This window comes from Arachis stenosperma, chromosome 8 (genome assembly GCF_014773155.1).
Source record: "Arachis stenosperma cultivar V10309 chromosome 8, arast.V10309.gnm1.PFL2, whole genome shotgun sequence".
In the NCBI taxonomy this organism is placed as follows: Eukaryota; Viridiplantae; Streptophyta; class Magnoliopsida; order Fabales; family Fabaceae; genus Arachis; species Arachis stenosperma.
The window spans coordinates 25,230,906-25,247,930 of record NC_080384.1 but is presented as its reverse complement, the minus strand read 5'-3'; the positions used below and the strand labels follow the sequence as shown (position 1 = coordinate 25,247,930).

General features: G+C 32.9%; 1 protein-coding gene across 1 annotated transcript; it reads right to left on the bottom strand.

The window, feature by feature from the left end:
• Positions 1-597: 597 nt before the first annotated feature.
• LOC130943496 (AT-hook motif nuclear-localized protein 4-like) lies at positions 598-3,303 on the bottom strand. Its single transcript, XM_057871395.1, has 10 exons — positions 3,157-3,303; positions 2,784-2,851; positions 2,566-2,694; positions 2,300-2,461; positions 2,111-2,186; positions 1,766-1,828; positions 1,367-1,437; positions 1,180-1,282; positions 959-1,069; positions 598-870 (listed from the first exon to the last, which is right to left on the bottom strand). The coding sequence occupies exons 1-9, from the start codon at positions 3,182-3,184 to the stop codon at positions 1,059-1,061; spliced, it is 711 nt and encodes a 236-aa protein (XP_057727378.1). The 5' UTR covers positions 3,185-3,303; the 3' UTR covers positions 598-870; positions 959-1,058.
• Between the last annotated feature and the right edge of the window lie 13,722 nt (positions 3,304-17,025).

The following is a 17,025-nucleotide window of genomic DNA, read 5'->3' as shown; positions in this document are numbered from 1 at the left end:
TTTAAAAAAATTTAATAGTTAATCTATTACCTTTTTTGTTTTAGTCTAAATTAAATATTTTTTATTTTTTTGGAAAGAAAATCTTTTGAGAAATTTAATAATATGTGATGAGGAACATCGAATAAATTATACAGAAACCAATTAAAATACAACATGAAAACATCTTTAAAAAAAGACGTTTTAGGCGTCTTTATCTGAATGGCTTCCATCCATAAAATCATTGGGTTGGAGTCTCTCTTTAATTTCAGGAGAATAATGAAAAGGATTGGCATCATCCCCTTCATTGGAATTGCTATCATTCTCACCTACCCCTTTATTTTTACCAAATTGAATTCATATACATAAGCTTTGTATTTATTTTCTCTAACTCTCTTCCAAATGTAAGATGTCTAGTTCAATATCTTTGATTTGGACAACCAAAGTGAGTGTGTGCCTCTGAAACTGAGCAAGACATCATACGTAATTTCAGAGAAGTAGCTAGTAATTGCTAGCTTAATGCAGTGAAATGACTGATGATGAATACAATTCTTGAGTGGCGATCAAGTATCGTACTGAAATGTTTTATAGTCTACTTTATTTATTTAACCAAACCTGAAACATACAATCATATGCTATCCTCAAGCGAAAAAGGTAATCCTTTTGGAAATCAAACTAATCACATTGTTCTCAAATTAGTTTTTCCTTATCACTCTCGTTGACCATCGGATTCGAAAAGAATCCCATTATTTTCTTCCCAAGGGCAAGGAGCAGGGACATCAGCACACCACCAACACCACCAGTTGTAGAGGAAGACTTAGCAGAAGTTCCAGTTTCATCGCAGTTTTTCTCGGTGCCCTTTTCCTCTTCTTTCACAAAGTTCAGCATAAGAAGCTAAAGGAGAAATTCCAAAGTTAGTAGAATGTACAATCACATTACAATTTAAGAAAGTAAGTTAAGAAATAGGTCAAAATTTTCTTACAGATACAGTGTCAAAAGCTATCAATGTATTGATGGAGCTGCCACCAAATGCCTCTATGTCACTGTCTTCATTCACACATCTTCCAGAGAGAGTCAGAATCTCAAAATGTCCCTGCATGCAGATGGCATGTAAATAATATGAGAAGAACATAAAAGAATAACAAACATAAACAGGTGCATATAAGTGATTGTTTGTTTGTACATCATATATATGAAACATACTTGGTTTGCCAATTGCAGCTTTTGATATATGACCTGAAGGTGAAATTATATAGCTAGATCGATTGCTTGCTTCCCAAAGCTTCCATAGCTTTGCGACCACATCCTACGCCAAATTTGAAGGAACTAATTCTTGGTTCATAATTAACTAAAAATATGATAGAAACCTTAAAAGTGTGTATGAAAGTACCTGTCCGGGATACACAGTCAACTCAAAAAGGATAGGCCTGCTTCCAGAAACTTTTACTTCTTTAAGGCCATCTTCAGAATATAAAATACACAATATAAAAATGAGGATTGACATTATAAAGCAAATAAAAAGAAATTGTTTTGAACTCACAATAATGAATGCAAACCATATTAGTTCACCATAAAATTGAATCATAATGTAATAAGTAGCAAGAACTGAAAAAGAAAAAAAAAACATAAAAGATGGACAGTATCCCATACAAAAATTCCTACACACTCAAGAAAATTTTCATTCATCATCTACATCTAATTCTTTTGAAAATTGAAATGGTAAAAAATTTTTTTATCCTCGTTCATGTATGAATATTTCTCACAAATAAAACAAAAAGATGAAACTCACCAATTTTTTTATCCTTGGCAGAAGATGAAGACCTCTTGATTCTCTTCCCCTGCTTCTTCTTCTCTGCACAAGGTTAGAATCACAACAAGGGTTGCTTTGGTTTTTGCTTCGCAAAAGATGAAAGGTTAGTTTTGAATAGAGGGAGATTTATAGAGAGGAATTGGAATGGCTTTTATACATACATATATATATTATTTTCAAATTCCATCTAATTTAAATTATGATTGAATCCGTTTAGATTATTTCGGATTTTATTCAGATTACAATTTTGAGTTTTTAATTTAGTTTTAAACAGATTTTAAAGATATTTGAATTTGTATTTTAAATATTAAAAAAAGAATGTACCAAAAAACATTCCAGTTTCATCGCAGTTTTTCTCGGTGCTCTTTTCCTCTTCTTTCACAAAGTTCAATATACCAACCTAAAAGGGAAGTTACAAAGTTAGTAGAATGTATAATCACATTACAATTCAAGGAAGTAAATTAAGGAATAAATCAAATTAAGTAAATTAAGGAATAAATCAAGTTTTCTTACAGATACAGTGCCAGAAGCTATTAATGTATTGATGAAGGTGCCACCAAAAGCCTCTCTATCACTATCAGAATCAGCCAAAGTGATGCCCAGACTCCAATCTGCATAACCATCTTCTTGATTCACACAACAACTTCCAGACAAAGACAGAATCTCAAAGTGTCCCTGCATGCAGATGACAGAAAAACATGTAAATAAATGGAATATGAGAAGAACGTAAAAGAATGACACAAATGAATAAGTGCACATAAGTGATTGTTTGTTTGTACATCATATATATGAAACATATCTGAGCTTGGTTTGCCAATTGCAGCTTTTGATATATGACCAAAGGCTGAAACTACATAGCTAGAGTAATTGCTTGCTTTCCAAACCTTCAATAGCTTTGTGACCACATCCTGCACCAAATTTAAAGAAGAACTAATTCTTGGTTCATAATTAACTGGTAAAATATAATAGAAAACCTTAAAAGTGTGTATGATGGTACCTCTCCGGGATACACTATCAGCTCAAGAGTGACAGGTCTTCCCAAACCTTCTAATTCTTTAAGGCCGTCTTCAGAATATGTAAAAAGAAAAATTTGACATTATAAAGCAAATAAAAAGAAATTATTTTGAACTCACAATAATAAATGCAAACCATATTGAATCAATAATGTAATGAGTAGCAAGAACCGAACAAGAAAAAAAATAAAAAATAAAAGATAGACATTATCCCATACAAAAATTCCTACACACTCAAGAAAATTTTCATTCATCATCTATATCTAATTCTTTTAAAAATTGAAATGGTAAAAAAAATTTATTTCCTCGTTCATATATGAATATTTCTCACAAATAAAACAAAAAGATGAAACTGACCAATTTTAGGTGATTGGGTTCTTGGCATCTTGGCAGAAGATGAAGACCTCTCGATTCTCTTCCCCTGCTTCTTCTTTCTCTGCACAAGGTTAGAATCACAACAAGGGTTGCTTTGGTTTTTTCTACGCAAAAGATGAAAGGTTAGTTTTGAATACTACGCTCTTCAAGTTTTCTAATTCGAGAGGGAGATTTATAGAGGAATTGGAATGGTTTAAATATATATATTATTTTCAAATTTCATCTAATTTAAATTAAGTCACGTGAAGTTGATAACTGTGAGTTGTTAGATAATTTGACTGATTTGACTAAATTTTCATCTAATAGCTCTCAACTATCAACTTCACGTGAAATTAACTGCACGTGAGTTTTCACCTTTAAATTATGATTGAATCCGTTTAGATTATTTCGGAATTATAATTTTGATTTTTTAATTTAGTTTTAAACAAAATAATTTTAAAGATATTTGAATTTGTATTTTAAATATTAAAAAGAGAATGTACCAAACATTCCATTTTTGTATGTTTTGGTTGTAATTATTTTTCTTCTTTTTGGGTGGAAACTCAGGTGAAGTCGACTTCATATGAAGTTGATACTTGAGAGTCGTTAGATGAAAATTTAGTCAAATCGGTTAATTCATCTAACGATTATTAGGTATCAACTTCACGTGAAGTCAACTTCACCTGAGTTTTCATCTTAGCGTATAGCTAGTCGAATTAAACTCTTTGGATATACAAATAACCGACCTTCAAAACCGGATATCGGTTTTTCTATTTCCACATCGACCTCTCATATACCTTTTTTTTTAAGTTTAATTTTGATATAAACAATTTTATATTATTTTTTAATTAAATTTATGCATTTATATAATTTTTTAAACAATAAATTTAAAAAATGAATTATTTTTAATAATATGATGACATATAACTAAAAACAAATACATGAAAATTAGATTCTTCTTCTTGTTATATTTATATATATATAATGTGAGATAAGATTAAGTTTAAAAGAGATATAAGATATGACTAACAATAAAAAAATATGATTTCATTTTATCTTTCAAAAGAAGAAATAGTTTGATAAATTGGATATAAAAAATAATGTTATATGTTAAATAATTTAAATTTATTTCTAACAAATATACTAAAATAAATTAATTCCATCAGGTTCAGTTTCAAATCCTTGCACCCTAACCCTAATAAGTAAAACTCCAATATTCATTCATTAACTACTACCATATATATAGTGTTCCCTTCAATCATATAACAGATACAGCAATATAATCCACTAGTAAAAAACAGTAATTCAGTAACACATTATTGTTTTTCTTCAAGCTTCAGATAACAACATTTTAGAATTCTTCATGACATATAGAGAAGCCTTAATTAAGAAAGTCTTATTACGGTTATGGAAATTATATAAATTAAAACAATTTAATTATCTTTTTTATTAGAAAACAATTTAATTATTATACAGTACAGACTAGTAGTAGTTGCTTACATTTTTCATTAAACTTTTTGGTTATTCCAACAGTCAAATTATTCATAATCCGCAGCATCGGCTTCATTCACCTGCTGAAAGTTATCATCTCTACTGATGATGATTCCAATAATGGCCGTGGTTTCCTCTGCCTTCTTATTTGCTGTATAAATAGTGTTTTCCCTAATTAAACATTGAATATACAAAGTAACGTTAAAATAAGACTGTAAATCAATATTTGTAAGTTAAGTTTGTGGAAGACTTTGACCAGCGCGGTACTATTCAATAATATAAAATTAAACAATATAATAAATAATTCCAAAAGATCGTGAATTCGTGACAATAGTTTTAGAATTTTATTTAAACCTTACAAATTTTATTTTGGAATTACTATAACCTCTCAACGTAGGCTATTTTTATGATTATTTTATGAGTTTAATTTTGATGTATTGTCGGTATTAAACGTTTTATATAATTGTGCAAATGATTATTTAAACAATTAATCTAAAAAATAATTATTTTTATTGATGTAATATTATGTAATTGAATATAAATGTATTAAAATTAAATTTTTATTTTATTTAGTATTTAGAATTTGAGATATAGTTTCTAGCTTTTTATAGATAAAGAAAATTAAAAAATCGTTGCTACATATCCAAAATGATTCAGCTCTACATTTTTTTCGTATTACTTTCCTAGCCCCCCTTAATTCATACAAAAATAGCCTAATAGCCCATTTTCCAATTCTCACCCTTTTTTTATTTGCCAGCCGCCCAGCCCCCTTCCTAATAGTCCATTCCCCAATTCCCAATTCCCAATTCCCACCCCTTTTTTTATTTGCCAGCCTCCCAGCCCCCTTCCTCTTTGTTCGCATAGTTTTTCAATTCCTTTTTTTGTTCTTACATTTTTTTATTTCACTTTGCATATAACAATCTTTGACTTTTTTTATTCTTTTTTTTCGTTATCTCTTTAATCTTTTTATTTTTTATCTCTTTGACTCTTGTTTTTTTTTTTTTTTGCAGATTAAGAAAAAAGATAATAATTCAACAAGTGATTATTCACTCTTGTTTCTCAAAAAAAGTTCTATTTTTATTCTTTTTTATTTTAAGAAAATTATTGAACTATTAACTTTTCTATTATTATTTTTCTGTTAGTCTTGTCTAATTTTTTTATATTTTTTATATATTTAGTTATTTACTTAATATATTATTATTTGTTAAATAAGTTTTTGTTATTATATGTTAGTTTGTATATTTAGTTTTTTTTATTAGTTAACTATTTAATTACAAGGTTATATTATTTATACTATAATATTAGTATTATTGTTCTGAATTTTAATATCTTATTTTAAATTAAAATATAATTTTTATATTTTATAAAGATCTAGATTGTAATTTACACTTTTTGCTAAATATATTTTTAATTATAGAAATTTATTTGGTCATTTGAATTATGAGTAAGTTCAAAACCATGGATACATTTAAAAAAAAAAGATCAAGAAAACTGCATAGAAAAGATCAAGAGAACCATTGATACATTTTAATTTTTTTATTTTATCAATAGAAATAATAATATAAAATATTTTAGTAAATTATTAAACACCGCCCCCTCTAAATAGTTAGTCTAGCTCCGCCCCTGATAAATACATGTGTGATTTAATTTATTTTCAATATGTATTTGTATTCGAACATGTATTTTATATTAGTAACTAACTTTAGTGGCTAATTTTAGTATACACGTAGCATAGTCTAATATTTTAACATAAGAAAATTTTCAAATCACTTTATGTAGTCTAATAGATATTTTCATACACTAGATATACTATTAAAAGATCATTTTTATTTGTCATACTTTCTCTAGTAAACTCTAAAGTTTTTCAAGTAACTGAGTCTAAACAAGGTGATGCCAAGCTAAAAAAAGAATAATATCGAACATGAAAAATTTGAACTAAAACCTATTCAACTTCAGCAACAACTTCATTCAAATGAACCTCATATACTAATAACATTATATCATCTACTTTTATAAACACACAAAGAATAGCGGTATAGAAATATTAGAGTTGTCTAACTTTAACTAATATATAATTATTAAGGATTAATCTCCACATACAAGCCTTTTCACTATACAAGTTATACAAGTCCTGAAAATCTTTAATTCCTAAAAACGCGTCTCTTATGACATGTATATTTTACGCGCCTCCTTAACAGATTTTTCAATCAATTAACGCGCAAATATATAACTTCCTTTTTCGAAAGGATTTCGTTTCCTTTTTTGAATTCTTTCTGCGTTTTTTTGTCTTCTCTCTTCGATCTCTTTCGTTCGTTTCTCTCTCTCTTTTCCTTCGCCGTTTACGTAAGTTTCTCTCTCTGTTCTCTTTCTTCATTTTTTTTGTTTTCCATTGTTTTTGGAATTAAGCTCTGAAATCGTTTTGAAGATAATGGATGATTTAACTTTAAATTATCAGCTGAACCAGAGCGAAGTATATTTTGAATTTGAATCCAATGAAGTTCTTGAGGTGTGGTTTAATTCCAGTTAAGAATTTAAATGTGAATCCAGTTAGTAATTTATAATTGTGTAGTTGCATAATGCGTGAACCTTGTCTGTGAAATTTACTGTTTATTATTCCTTGTTTGAATTGAATCTAATGTACTAGTTCTCATGAATTTTCTACATTTTATATCAGATATTTGGGTGTAAATTAGGAATATTTGGGTGTATTTTAGAAAAATTTGGGTGTATTTACAGTTTATGACTTTTCATCTCACTTCTTATTCTTTTAGTTGAATTGTTTTAGTTTCTATTTAATGATGATTAATAAATCTGATTTTTGTTATTTTTTATGATGGTTTTATAGTTCTATTTGCATTCTATAGTTTATGCTTGTTTTAATATGGTGTATTTTTGGTGTATTTTGCAGCCCCTCTATGGTATTGATGAGCAGTTTGTTCTCCACATACAAGCATTTTTCTCATACAAGTTTTTACAAGTCTTTTCCTCCTTGTTTTGAATCCAATCAAGTGGTTGAGGTGTGGTTCAATTCAGAAGAAAAAAATGTAGCATTAGAGAAAATATTTTTCTGTACAAAAATGCTATTTGTACACTAAAATCAGCTACTAAAATCAGCCACCATTGTATTTGTGTATAAATACATGTGTGGTTTAATTTATTTTCAATGTATATTTGTATTCCAGTATATATTTTATACTGGTGGCTGACTTTGGTGGCTAATTTTAGTGTACACGTAGCATAACTCATTTCTGTATTTGCACCAAATTTGGGTGTAACACGAAGATGTTTGGGTGTATTTTAAGGAATTTTGGGTATAGTTTTATTCTGATAAGTTCTGCATAATTTAGAACTCTTTCTCTTCCTCCTCCTCATCTTCTGCTGCTTCTTTTTTTTTTTCATCATCATCACCATTTTCTTCTTCTTTATTTCTTATTCATCTTTTTTTTGTTTTACCTTCTCAAGTTTCTTCTTGTTTTACTCTCTTAAAAAGAATAAAAATAAAAAATCAAACAAAGAAAAAGAAGAAACACATAATGCTCCAAAATTACTTGGAAAAGGATGAACTTGCATTCATTTAACTAAAAGAAAGAAAGAAATAAGAAAAAAAGAAGAAAAAAATACAGCATTAGAGGCAACATTTTTCTGTACAAAAATGTTATTTGTACCCTAAAATCAACCATTAAAATCAGCCACCAATGTATTTATATATAAATACATGTGTGGTTTAATTTATTTTCAATGTATATTTGTATTCCAATATGTATTTTATACTGATGGCTGATTTTGGTTGCTGATTTTAGTGTACACGTAGCATAATTTATTTCTGTGTTTTCAGCAAATTTGGGTGTAAAACGAAGATATTTTGGTGTAACACGAAGATATTTGGGTATATTTTAAGGAATTTCGGGTGTATTTTTATTCTGATAAGTTCTGCGTAATTCAGAACTCTTCTTCTTCCTCCTCCTCATCTTCTGCTGGTTCTTTTTTTTTCATCATTATCACCATTTTCTTCTTCTTTTTTTTCTTATTCATCTTTTTCTTTTTGTTTTACCTTCTCAAGTTTCTTCTTGTTCAAACAAAGAAGAAGAAGAAGAAACACATAATACTACAAAATTACTTGAAAGAGGATGAACTTACATTCATTTAACTAAAAGAAAGAAAGAAATAAGTAAAAGAAGAAGAAGAAAAAAATACAGTATTAGAGGAAATATTTTTATGTACAAAAATGCTATTTGTACACTAAAATTAGCCACTAAAATCAATCACCAATGTATTTGTGTATAAATATATGTGTGCTTTAATTTATTTTCAATGCATTATTTGTATTCCATTATGTATTTTATACTGGTGGCTGACTTTGGTAGTTGATTTTAGTGTACATGTAACATAACTCATTTCTGTATTTGCAGCAAATTTGGGTGTAAAACGAAGATATTTAAGTGTATTTTTATTCTGATAAGTTCTGCATAATTCAAAATTCTTCATCTTCCCCCTCCTCATCTTCTGCTGTTCTTCTTCATCTTCTTATTTCATATTCTCATAATTCTTTTTTAGAGAAAAAAATCAAACAAAGAAAAAAAATATATAATGTTGCAAAATCAAAAGAAGAAGAAGGAGAAACACGATGATGAAGATGAAACACGCAAAGAAAAAGGAGGAGAAACACACAAAAAAAAGGAGAAGAAGGAAGAAGAGGAGGAGGAGGATGAGAAACGCGAAGAAAAAATGACAGTTATGATTTTTATCGAGGAAGAAGAAGAAGAGTCGTTCTTAATGGTGAGGGAGCGCTTTGGAAACGTGATGCACGTGTTAACACGCTTTTATGGTGAGTGTAGCTTCTGTTGGGTTTGGCCCAACTTATAAGACTTATAAACTAAAAAGACTTGTATGTGTAACATGACTGAATTATTAATTAGATTTTTGACTTGTAATGAAATGATATCAATTAAAATTTAATAGAAGGTGTATATTTTTCTAAGATATTTTGTTTTGTTTTAGTTATGTACATAATCTATTGTATTGTATTTTTTGAGGTTTATTTTCGCAACTAACAATAACTAACTTAATTTATTTCTAACATTTTCTTTGATATTCCAAATAAAATCTTTTTTGTTAATCGAAGGTGTTGGAAAGCTTAAGACCTTGGAGCCAAGAGTTAAAATTTGGATTTCATTTAGTTGTTTATCTATTTTTTTCTTTTGGCAAAGCTGATCTTTATGTAGTGAACTATAATATTATTTATTAGACATCATAAGATCTGAGCTTATGATGACAATAGTAAAACGCCATAGATTATTGGTAATCATGGTCTACAATGAAATAATTGAAAACCAAAAAATAAAACATACATAGTGAAAAGATAATTTGAATAACTCTATTAACCCTGTTATTTAGTTGACATTCCTATTTCATACTACAGTTTCACAGAATTAGTGCAGACATGCAGAATTTAATTTACTATGTGCATAATTTAGGTGCAGCTTTGCATAAACACAATTAAAATAAAAATAAACAGAATTAAAATAAAAATAAAATTGCAAAATTCAAGCACAAGATTATACAAATATAATTAAAATCAAAATAAAATGGCAAAATTTATGCATATAATTTCACAAATACAACTAAAATTAATACGATTATGACCATTTTGATCACATTGACTACATTTGTAAACACGCACGTATTGAAATTGTGACTCTTGGCGCTTCTTGCATGGTCTTCCTAGAGGACGAGGCATGTGGAATGTCTGTTGCGTGTTCCTCAAGGTATTGAGTCTCTTCTTGTTAATTTCATGAGGAATCAAGTGAAAGAACACAAGATGAGAAAATACCAGAACTAACTCAAAATCTTAAAGGAGTAAGTTAATAGGTCTCTCATTTTTTAAACTTCTCACTCTTCTATGTTTTTTTCAATATAGAACTAATTTCATACTCTTAAACTTGCAACATTAACACATGGGTGTTATTACTAGTAAGCTGAGAAAGAAATGTAACATGGCTAAGTAGCAGTACCTCTGCACTTGATGACTTTGACCAGCTCTAGTGCTAGACATGGCTTCCTTCTTTGTGATGATGTTAATGTTGCAAGTGTGAGAAGTGTTAAAGTTAGTCCCACATTAAAGAAAGCATAGAAGAGTGAGGAGTTTATAAGATGAGAGATCCATTAACTTACTACCTTAAGGTTTTGAGTTGGATGTGGTGTCTTTTCATGTTATGTTATTTCACTTGATTCCTCCCCAAAAATCTCCCCATTGGTTGAGAGCTCTCCACGGTTGGCCCAATAAGTGGTATCAGAGCCGATGGTTTAATCGGTTTGGTTTTAAGGGGTATTCAAGGTGAAGCATCGAAAGTCTTCCCAGCAAAGGTGGTCCGGGCAGCGTGTCCCGCGGTGTTTTGCGGCGGTGTGATGGACGAATACCCATGGTGGAGGAGCTAGAAAAAGGGAGAGTTGATGCTTGATGTGGAGACTCACACTTGAGGGGGAGATTGTTAATGTTGCAAGTGTGAGAAGTGTTGAAGTTAGTCCCACATCAAAGAAAGTGTTGAAATTAGTCCCACATCAAAGAAAGCATGGAAGAGTGAGGAGTTTATAAGATGTGAGACCTATTAACTTACTACCTTATGGTTTTGAGTTGGATGTGGTGTCTTTTCATCTTATGTTATCTCACTTGATTCTTCCCCAAAAATCTCCCTATTGGTCGAGAGCTCTCCACGGTTGGCCCATTACTACTGCATGCCTATTTCACCACATCGAATGAAAATTTTATGATTATCATTATGTGAAAATATTTTATTTTGATAATTGGATGATAAGTTATAAGACTTGATTTTATTTGATATAAAAAAGTTATCTTTATTTAAAATATTGCTAAACAAATAAGTCACATATTTTAAACAAGAATTATCATAAAAATATATTTTTAGTATCTTCGTTAAAGTAGTTGTCTAATAAAAATGCCTTTATTATTTTTTTTCAACATGCTGATTTCGATATTTAAATCTATACGCATAGTATTAACTCACAATATAATGTTAGGTTAGAAGTTGGAACCATATTAATAATGATATGAATAATATAGAACAAATTTTCTAAAATTAATAAATTGATAAAAATTTAAAATAAAAAATAATTAATATTGAATTTACACCTCCTATATTTATAACTTCTATTATATGAAATATATATATGTTAGAGGACTAATAAAATTTATTATTTTTTGTTAATAATTAGTTAATAATATTAAAAATATGAATTAAAAATATGTTTAAATTATTATACTAAAATTAAATTGATAACTAAAAATACTTGTTAAAAACAACAAATACTCTTAAATATATGGTACAGATATAAATGATATATATCACACATTTTTAACAAATTGAATATTGGGCCAATACATTTGGGCCAGGTCATAGAAGTGAAATTGGGGGCAGAAAAATTAACAAAAAAACAAAATGGGAATTTCAAAAAGCAAGGTTACAGTTTCGGTTAGTTAGTTGTTGAGTATAGCGCGAGTTCTTGAGATTCAATTGTTAGTGTAGTATGCACCCCTGGAATCTTCTAGTAACTGTAAATTAGTTATGCTTTAGGCAGTTGTACTAGCTCATCCCCAAATTAGTTATAACCTCCCTAACTGGCTTGAGCTGCAATACAATACACACACCCCTTCAGTCCCTGTATATATGCACTTCAGCGCAGCAGCCACAAACACTTTTTGTAATTCTGTTTTTTTCTTCTGAATCAACAATGTACTCTTCACCATTCTCTTTATTCTTCTCTCTCTCAATACTGCTCATTGTCTTTGCTGCATTCTGATTCTTTCTTCAACACGCTACTGATTTAGATTCATGGAAAACTCAACATCTTCCGCTTCGCAGAATCAGGAGACTGGAGCTTCACAGCTGCAACCAGCAACTTCAATGGCGTCCATAGCAAATTTTTCAGCAAAGATTAAGTTGGATGAAGATAACTTCAAGGCTTGGAAGCGACAAGCACTAGCGTGCGTTAAGACCAACAAACTTCAAAGTCACATCACTGCTCTATCAATTCCAAGAAGGTTCAATTCAGATCAAGACAAAATTGCCGAAAAAGTGTCACCTGAGTTTGAAGATTGGGAACAACGTGATGAATGTTTGGTAGCTTGGATCCTCTCTGCCATGAACGAACCCTTCGTCAACAAGGTTGTAGAATTTGGATACGCACACGAGATCTGGGAAGCGTTGGAGGAGTACTTTGCTGCCAGGCAAAAATCAAAGATTCGAATGTTAAAAGCGCAGCTGAAGATGATCAAGAAACAAGGTGCCTCTGCAATTGAATACGTCTCCAAGATCAACAAGATTGCAAACTCTCTATCTGCTCTTGGAGCACCATTGTCAAATGAGGAACACATTGAAGCAGCGCTGCAAGGTTTGGATGAGGATTTCAGCACTTTCATAACTATGGTGAACTCCAAAATTTATCACATGACTGTTAGCGAGTTTGAATCTCAACTTCTCTCCCAAGAAGAGGTAAATGAGAGATTTCGAAAGACAGATCTGACACTGGTGCACGCGAATCTGGCTCACAAGGAGTCCAGCACAAGCAGAGCTGGAAACGAGTCTTCACCACAGGAATCCTATCAGAACTACAATAATTACAGCAAAGGCCAATCTGGCAGAAGAAGCAGGGGAAGAGGCTCTCGAGGAGGAAGGTCATGGTGGCAAGGAAACAGACCTCAATGCCAGCTATGTGGCAAAGTTGGACACACTGTCTGGGAGTGCTTTCACCGGTTCAACCAGAACTACCAGAATTCACAGCTGCAGACCTTCAACACTGGTCCCCCACCACCAAACCTTGGTTTTCACCAGCAAGCTCAACCCTCAAACAACACCAATCAGAACCCTCCTCAAGCCCTACTGGCCACCAACACCTGTGCTAACCAAGGGTGGTACCCCGACTCGGGAGCTTCCCACCACATTACATTCGATCAGATAAATCTTATCAACAGATCTGAGTACACAGGTCGTGAGCAAGTGTTTGGAGGTAATGGCAAAGGTATGAGTATTGCTAATATTGGGAGATCAATCATGCATTAGACAACAAAGTGTTCTTTGAATTCTGGCCTCATTTATGTGCTGTGAAATGTCAGGAAACCAGGAAAACTCTGCTCCAGGGCATGCTTAGCAATGATCTGTGTAAGTTTGATGATATACAAATACCAAGATCACTGTGGAATTGTAATAAAGCTCAACTACTTGATGCTGAGCAGAAAAAGAAAGCATGTGCAAACATTGTAAGAATAGAAAACAAAGCAAAAAATAAAAGAGCCATAGGTAGTAATAATAAAGAATAGAAAAATAGCAATGAGAGCAATAGCTTATGCAGACCCCTTGGTCAATTTGCAACTATTGACTCCAAAATTGGTAGCATTGATTCTATAGCTAGTAATTCTTGTGTAATTTCGAATACCAAACCTGTCAACAATAAGCATAATGCAATTGACAATGTCAATAAAGTTGATAATTTTGCATCTACTGATTCTTGTTGTGCAATTAATAATTCCTTCAATACACTTCATGATCCCTATTGTGCAATTGATGATTCCTGTAGTAATTTCCAAACTACAGCTGCTAATCATGAGCATTCCTTTGTTAATTATCCTTACAAAAATCTGCTACACAATTCTAACCCCGTTGCTGCCACTTTGCCTTCTCTTCCTCATTTAGCCACTCAAAACAAACCTCCATCCTTCCTTATAAATGCCACAACCAACTTTGCCACCAAAGAGCATACTAATCCTGATTCAAAACACCCTCTTAACAAACAACCAGCCACAACAAGACCTTCCAAAATCAACAACACCTCCCCAACAGAATCAGCCCTTAAATCTAACCTCACAGTATCTTTTAACCTTTGGCACCAAAGACTTGGCCACCCCTCTCACCATAACACCAAAGCCATACTCAAAAGCCTAAACATACCCTTCACCCAAACCACCAACAACCCCTGTAACCCCTACCTCACCAGCAAACTACACCAGCTACCTTTTCCTCCCTTTCAAACCAAATACTCCCAGCCACTAGAATTAGTCTTCACTGACCTCTGGGGCCCCTCTCCTCAACCCAACAGATCTGGCTTCAGATATTATGCATGCTTCATTGATGCATACAGCAGGTATACCTGTGCTTACCTTCTCAAAACCAAAAGCCAAACCTTTCAAGCCTTTCTTCAGTACAAAGCAATGATTGAAACCAAAACCGGCCAAAAACTGAAAGCTCTCCAAATAGATAATGGAGGCGAATACCTATCCAGATCCTTCAAAAAATACCTTACCGACCAAGGAATAACTCATAGACTTACCTGTCCTCACACTCATCAGCATAACAGGTGCGTTGAGAGAAAACACATACACCTAGTAGAAACCTCTCTCACCCTTCTCTCACAAGCTTCCCTACCCCCTTTCTTTTTGGGATGAGGCAGTCCTCACCTCAACCTATCTAATCAACAGACTTCCTACACCAGTCCTAAACCTCAGAACACCACTGGAAGTGCTCTTCAACATCACACCTAACTATGCTATCCTAAAATCTTTTGGCTGCCTTTGTTACCCTTGGCTCAGACCTTACAACAAGCATAAATTCAACTACCACTCTACAAAATGCATTTTTCTAGGGTATTCCTGTGACCACAAGGGCTACAAATGCTTGTCTCCCTCAGGCAAAGTTTACATCACAAGGAATGTTGTCTTTTGCGAACATGAATTTCCTTATCCAACACTTTTCAACAATCAAAAACAGTCAAACCTGCCTTACCAGCCTGCCACCATCCCTCCAACCACATATATCTTTAACCCCTGCTGCATAGACACTCATGATTCATCTTCCACTAATAGCAATGCTATATCTATGCCATTAAATTCTTTACCTGTTCCTGACACTGTTGTACATGTAGATTCTGTTGAAAGAATTTCCCTGCAGGTTGCACCTAGTTTAAGTGTACAGCCTTCGAGTGCTGCCCTGCCTACTGCTACACCTCAGCTCTCCAATACAGCATCTGCTAGACCAGCTGAACTTCTACACTCTGCTGGAACCGTTGTCATCAGTCCCAGCATTCAACCTTCCAATGCTGCTCTACTTGCAGCTCCCCAAAATAGGCATCCCATGATGACTAGAAGCAAGTGTGGCATATTCAAACCAAAAGCCTTCAGTGCCGAAGTAAACACTGATCCAGGCTCTACCTACAGCACACCATCGTCAGTTGCTGAGGCTCTAGTAACCCCTGACTGGAAGAAGGCCATGGAAGAGGAATACTCGGCCTTGATAAATAACTGCACATGGCAGCTAGTTGACCCCCTTCTGCAATCAAAGCCTATTGGCTGCAGATGGGTCTTTAGGGTGAAGAAGAACCCTGATGGGACAGTTCAGAAGTACAAGGCACGCCTTGTAGCCAAGGGCTTCCATAAAAAACAAGGTGTTGATTACGATCAGATCTTTAATCCTGTGGTCAGACCGGCCTCGATCAGGGTTATGCTCAGTGTGGCTCTCACCAAAGGCTAGAAAATTCTCCAGTTTGACTTCAACAATGCCTTCCTTAATGGAGCTCTCCATGAAACCGTGTATATGTAGCAACCAGAAGGCTTCATATCCTCAAACCCTCATCAAGTCTGCAAGCTTCAAAGGTCCCTCTATGGCCTCAAGCAGGCTCCTCGAGCCTGGTTTACAAAACTAAGCTCTGCTCTCCAAAAATTCGGCTTCACAAGCACTCAGTCCGATGTCTTCTTATTAACAAGATTCACCTCCTCTTCCTCCACTTACATCCTGGTGTATGTCGACGATATCCTGGTCACCGGCAATTCAGAAAAGGAAATCAAGGAACTTGTTCTTCAACTTCACAGCACCTTCTCCCTAAAAGAGCTGGGTGAGATGCACTACTTCCTTGGCATTGAAGTAGCCAAGACCCCAAATGCCTCAATCACCCTGAAGCAGACAAAGTACATCAGGGATCTCCTGAGACGAGCTGAAATGGGTAATGCAAAACCTGTGCCCACCTCCATGACTTCTTCACTGAAGCTATCTGCCTTTGGAGATGGTGCAGTCAACAATCCATCCTTATACAGGTCCATTGTAGGTGGCTTGCAGTATGCCACAATCAAAAGACCTGAAATCTCCTTCTTAGTGAATAAGGTGGCATAATTTCTCCATAACCCTCTTGAATCTCATTGGAAGGCAGTCAAAAGAATTCTTCGCTACCTAGCAGGCACAGCGTAGTATGGTCTAAGATTCAGCAGGTCTACAAGTCTCAGAATCTATGGATTCTGTGACTCCGATGGGGCTAGTGACATTGACGATCGCAAATCAACAAATGGTTATGGTATCTATCTTGGGTCAAATTTAGTTTCATGGG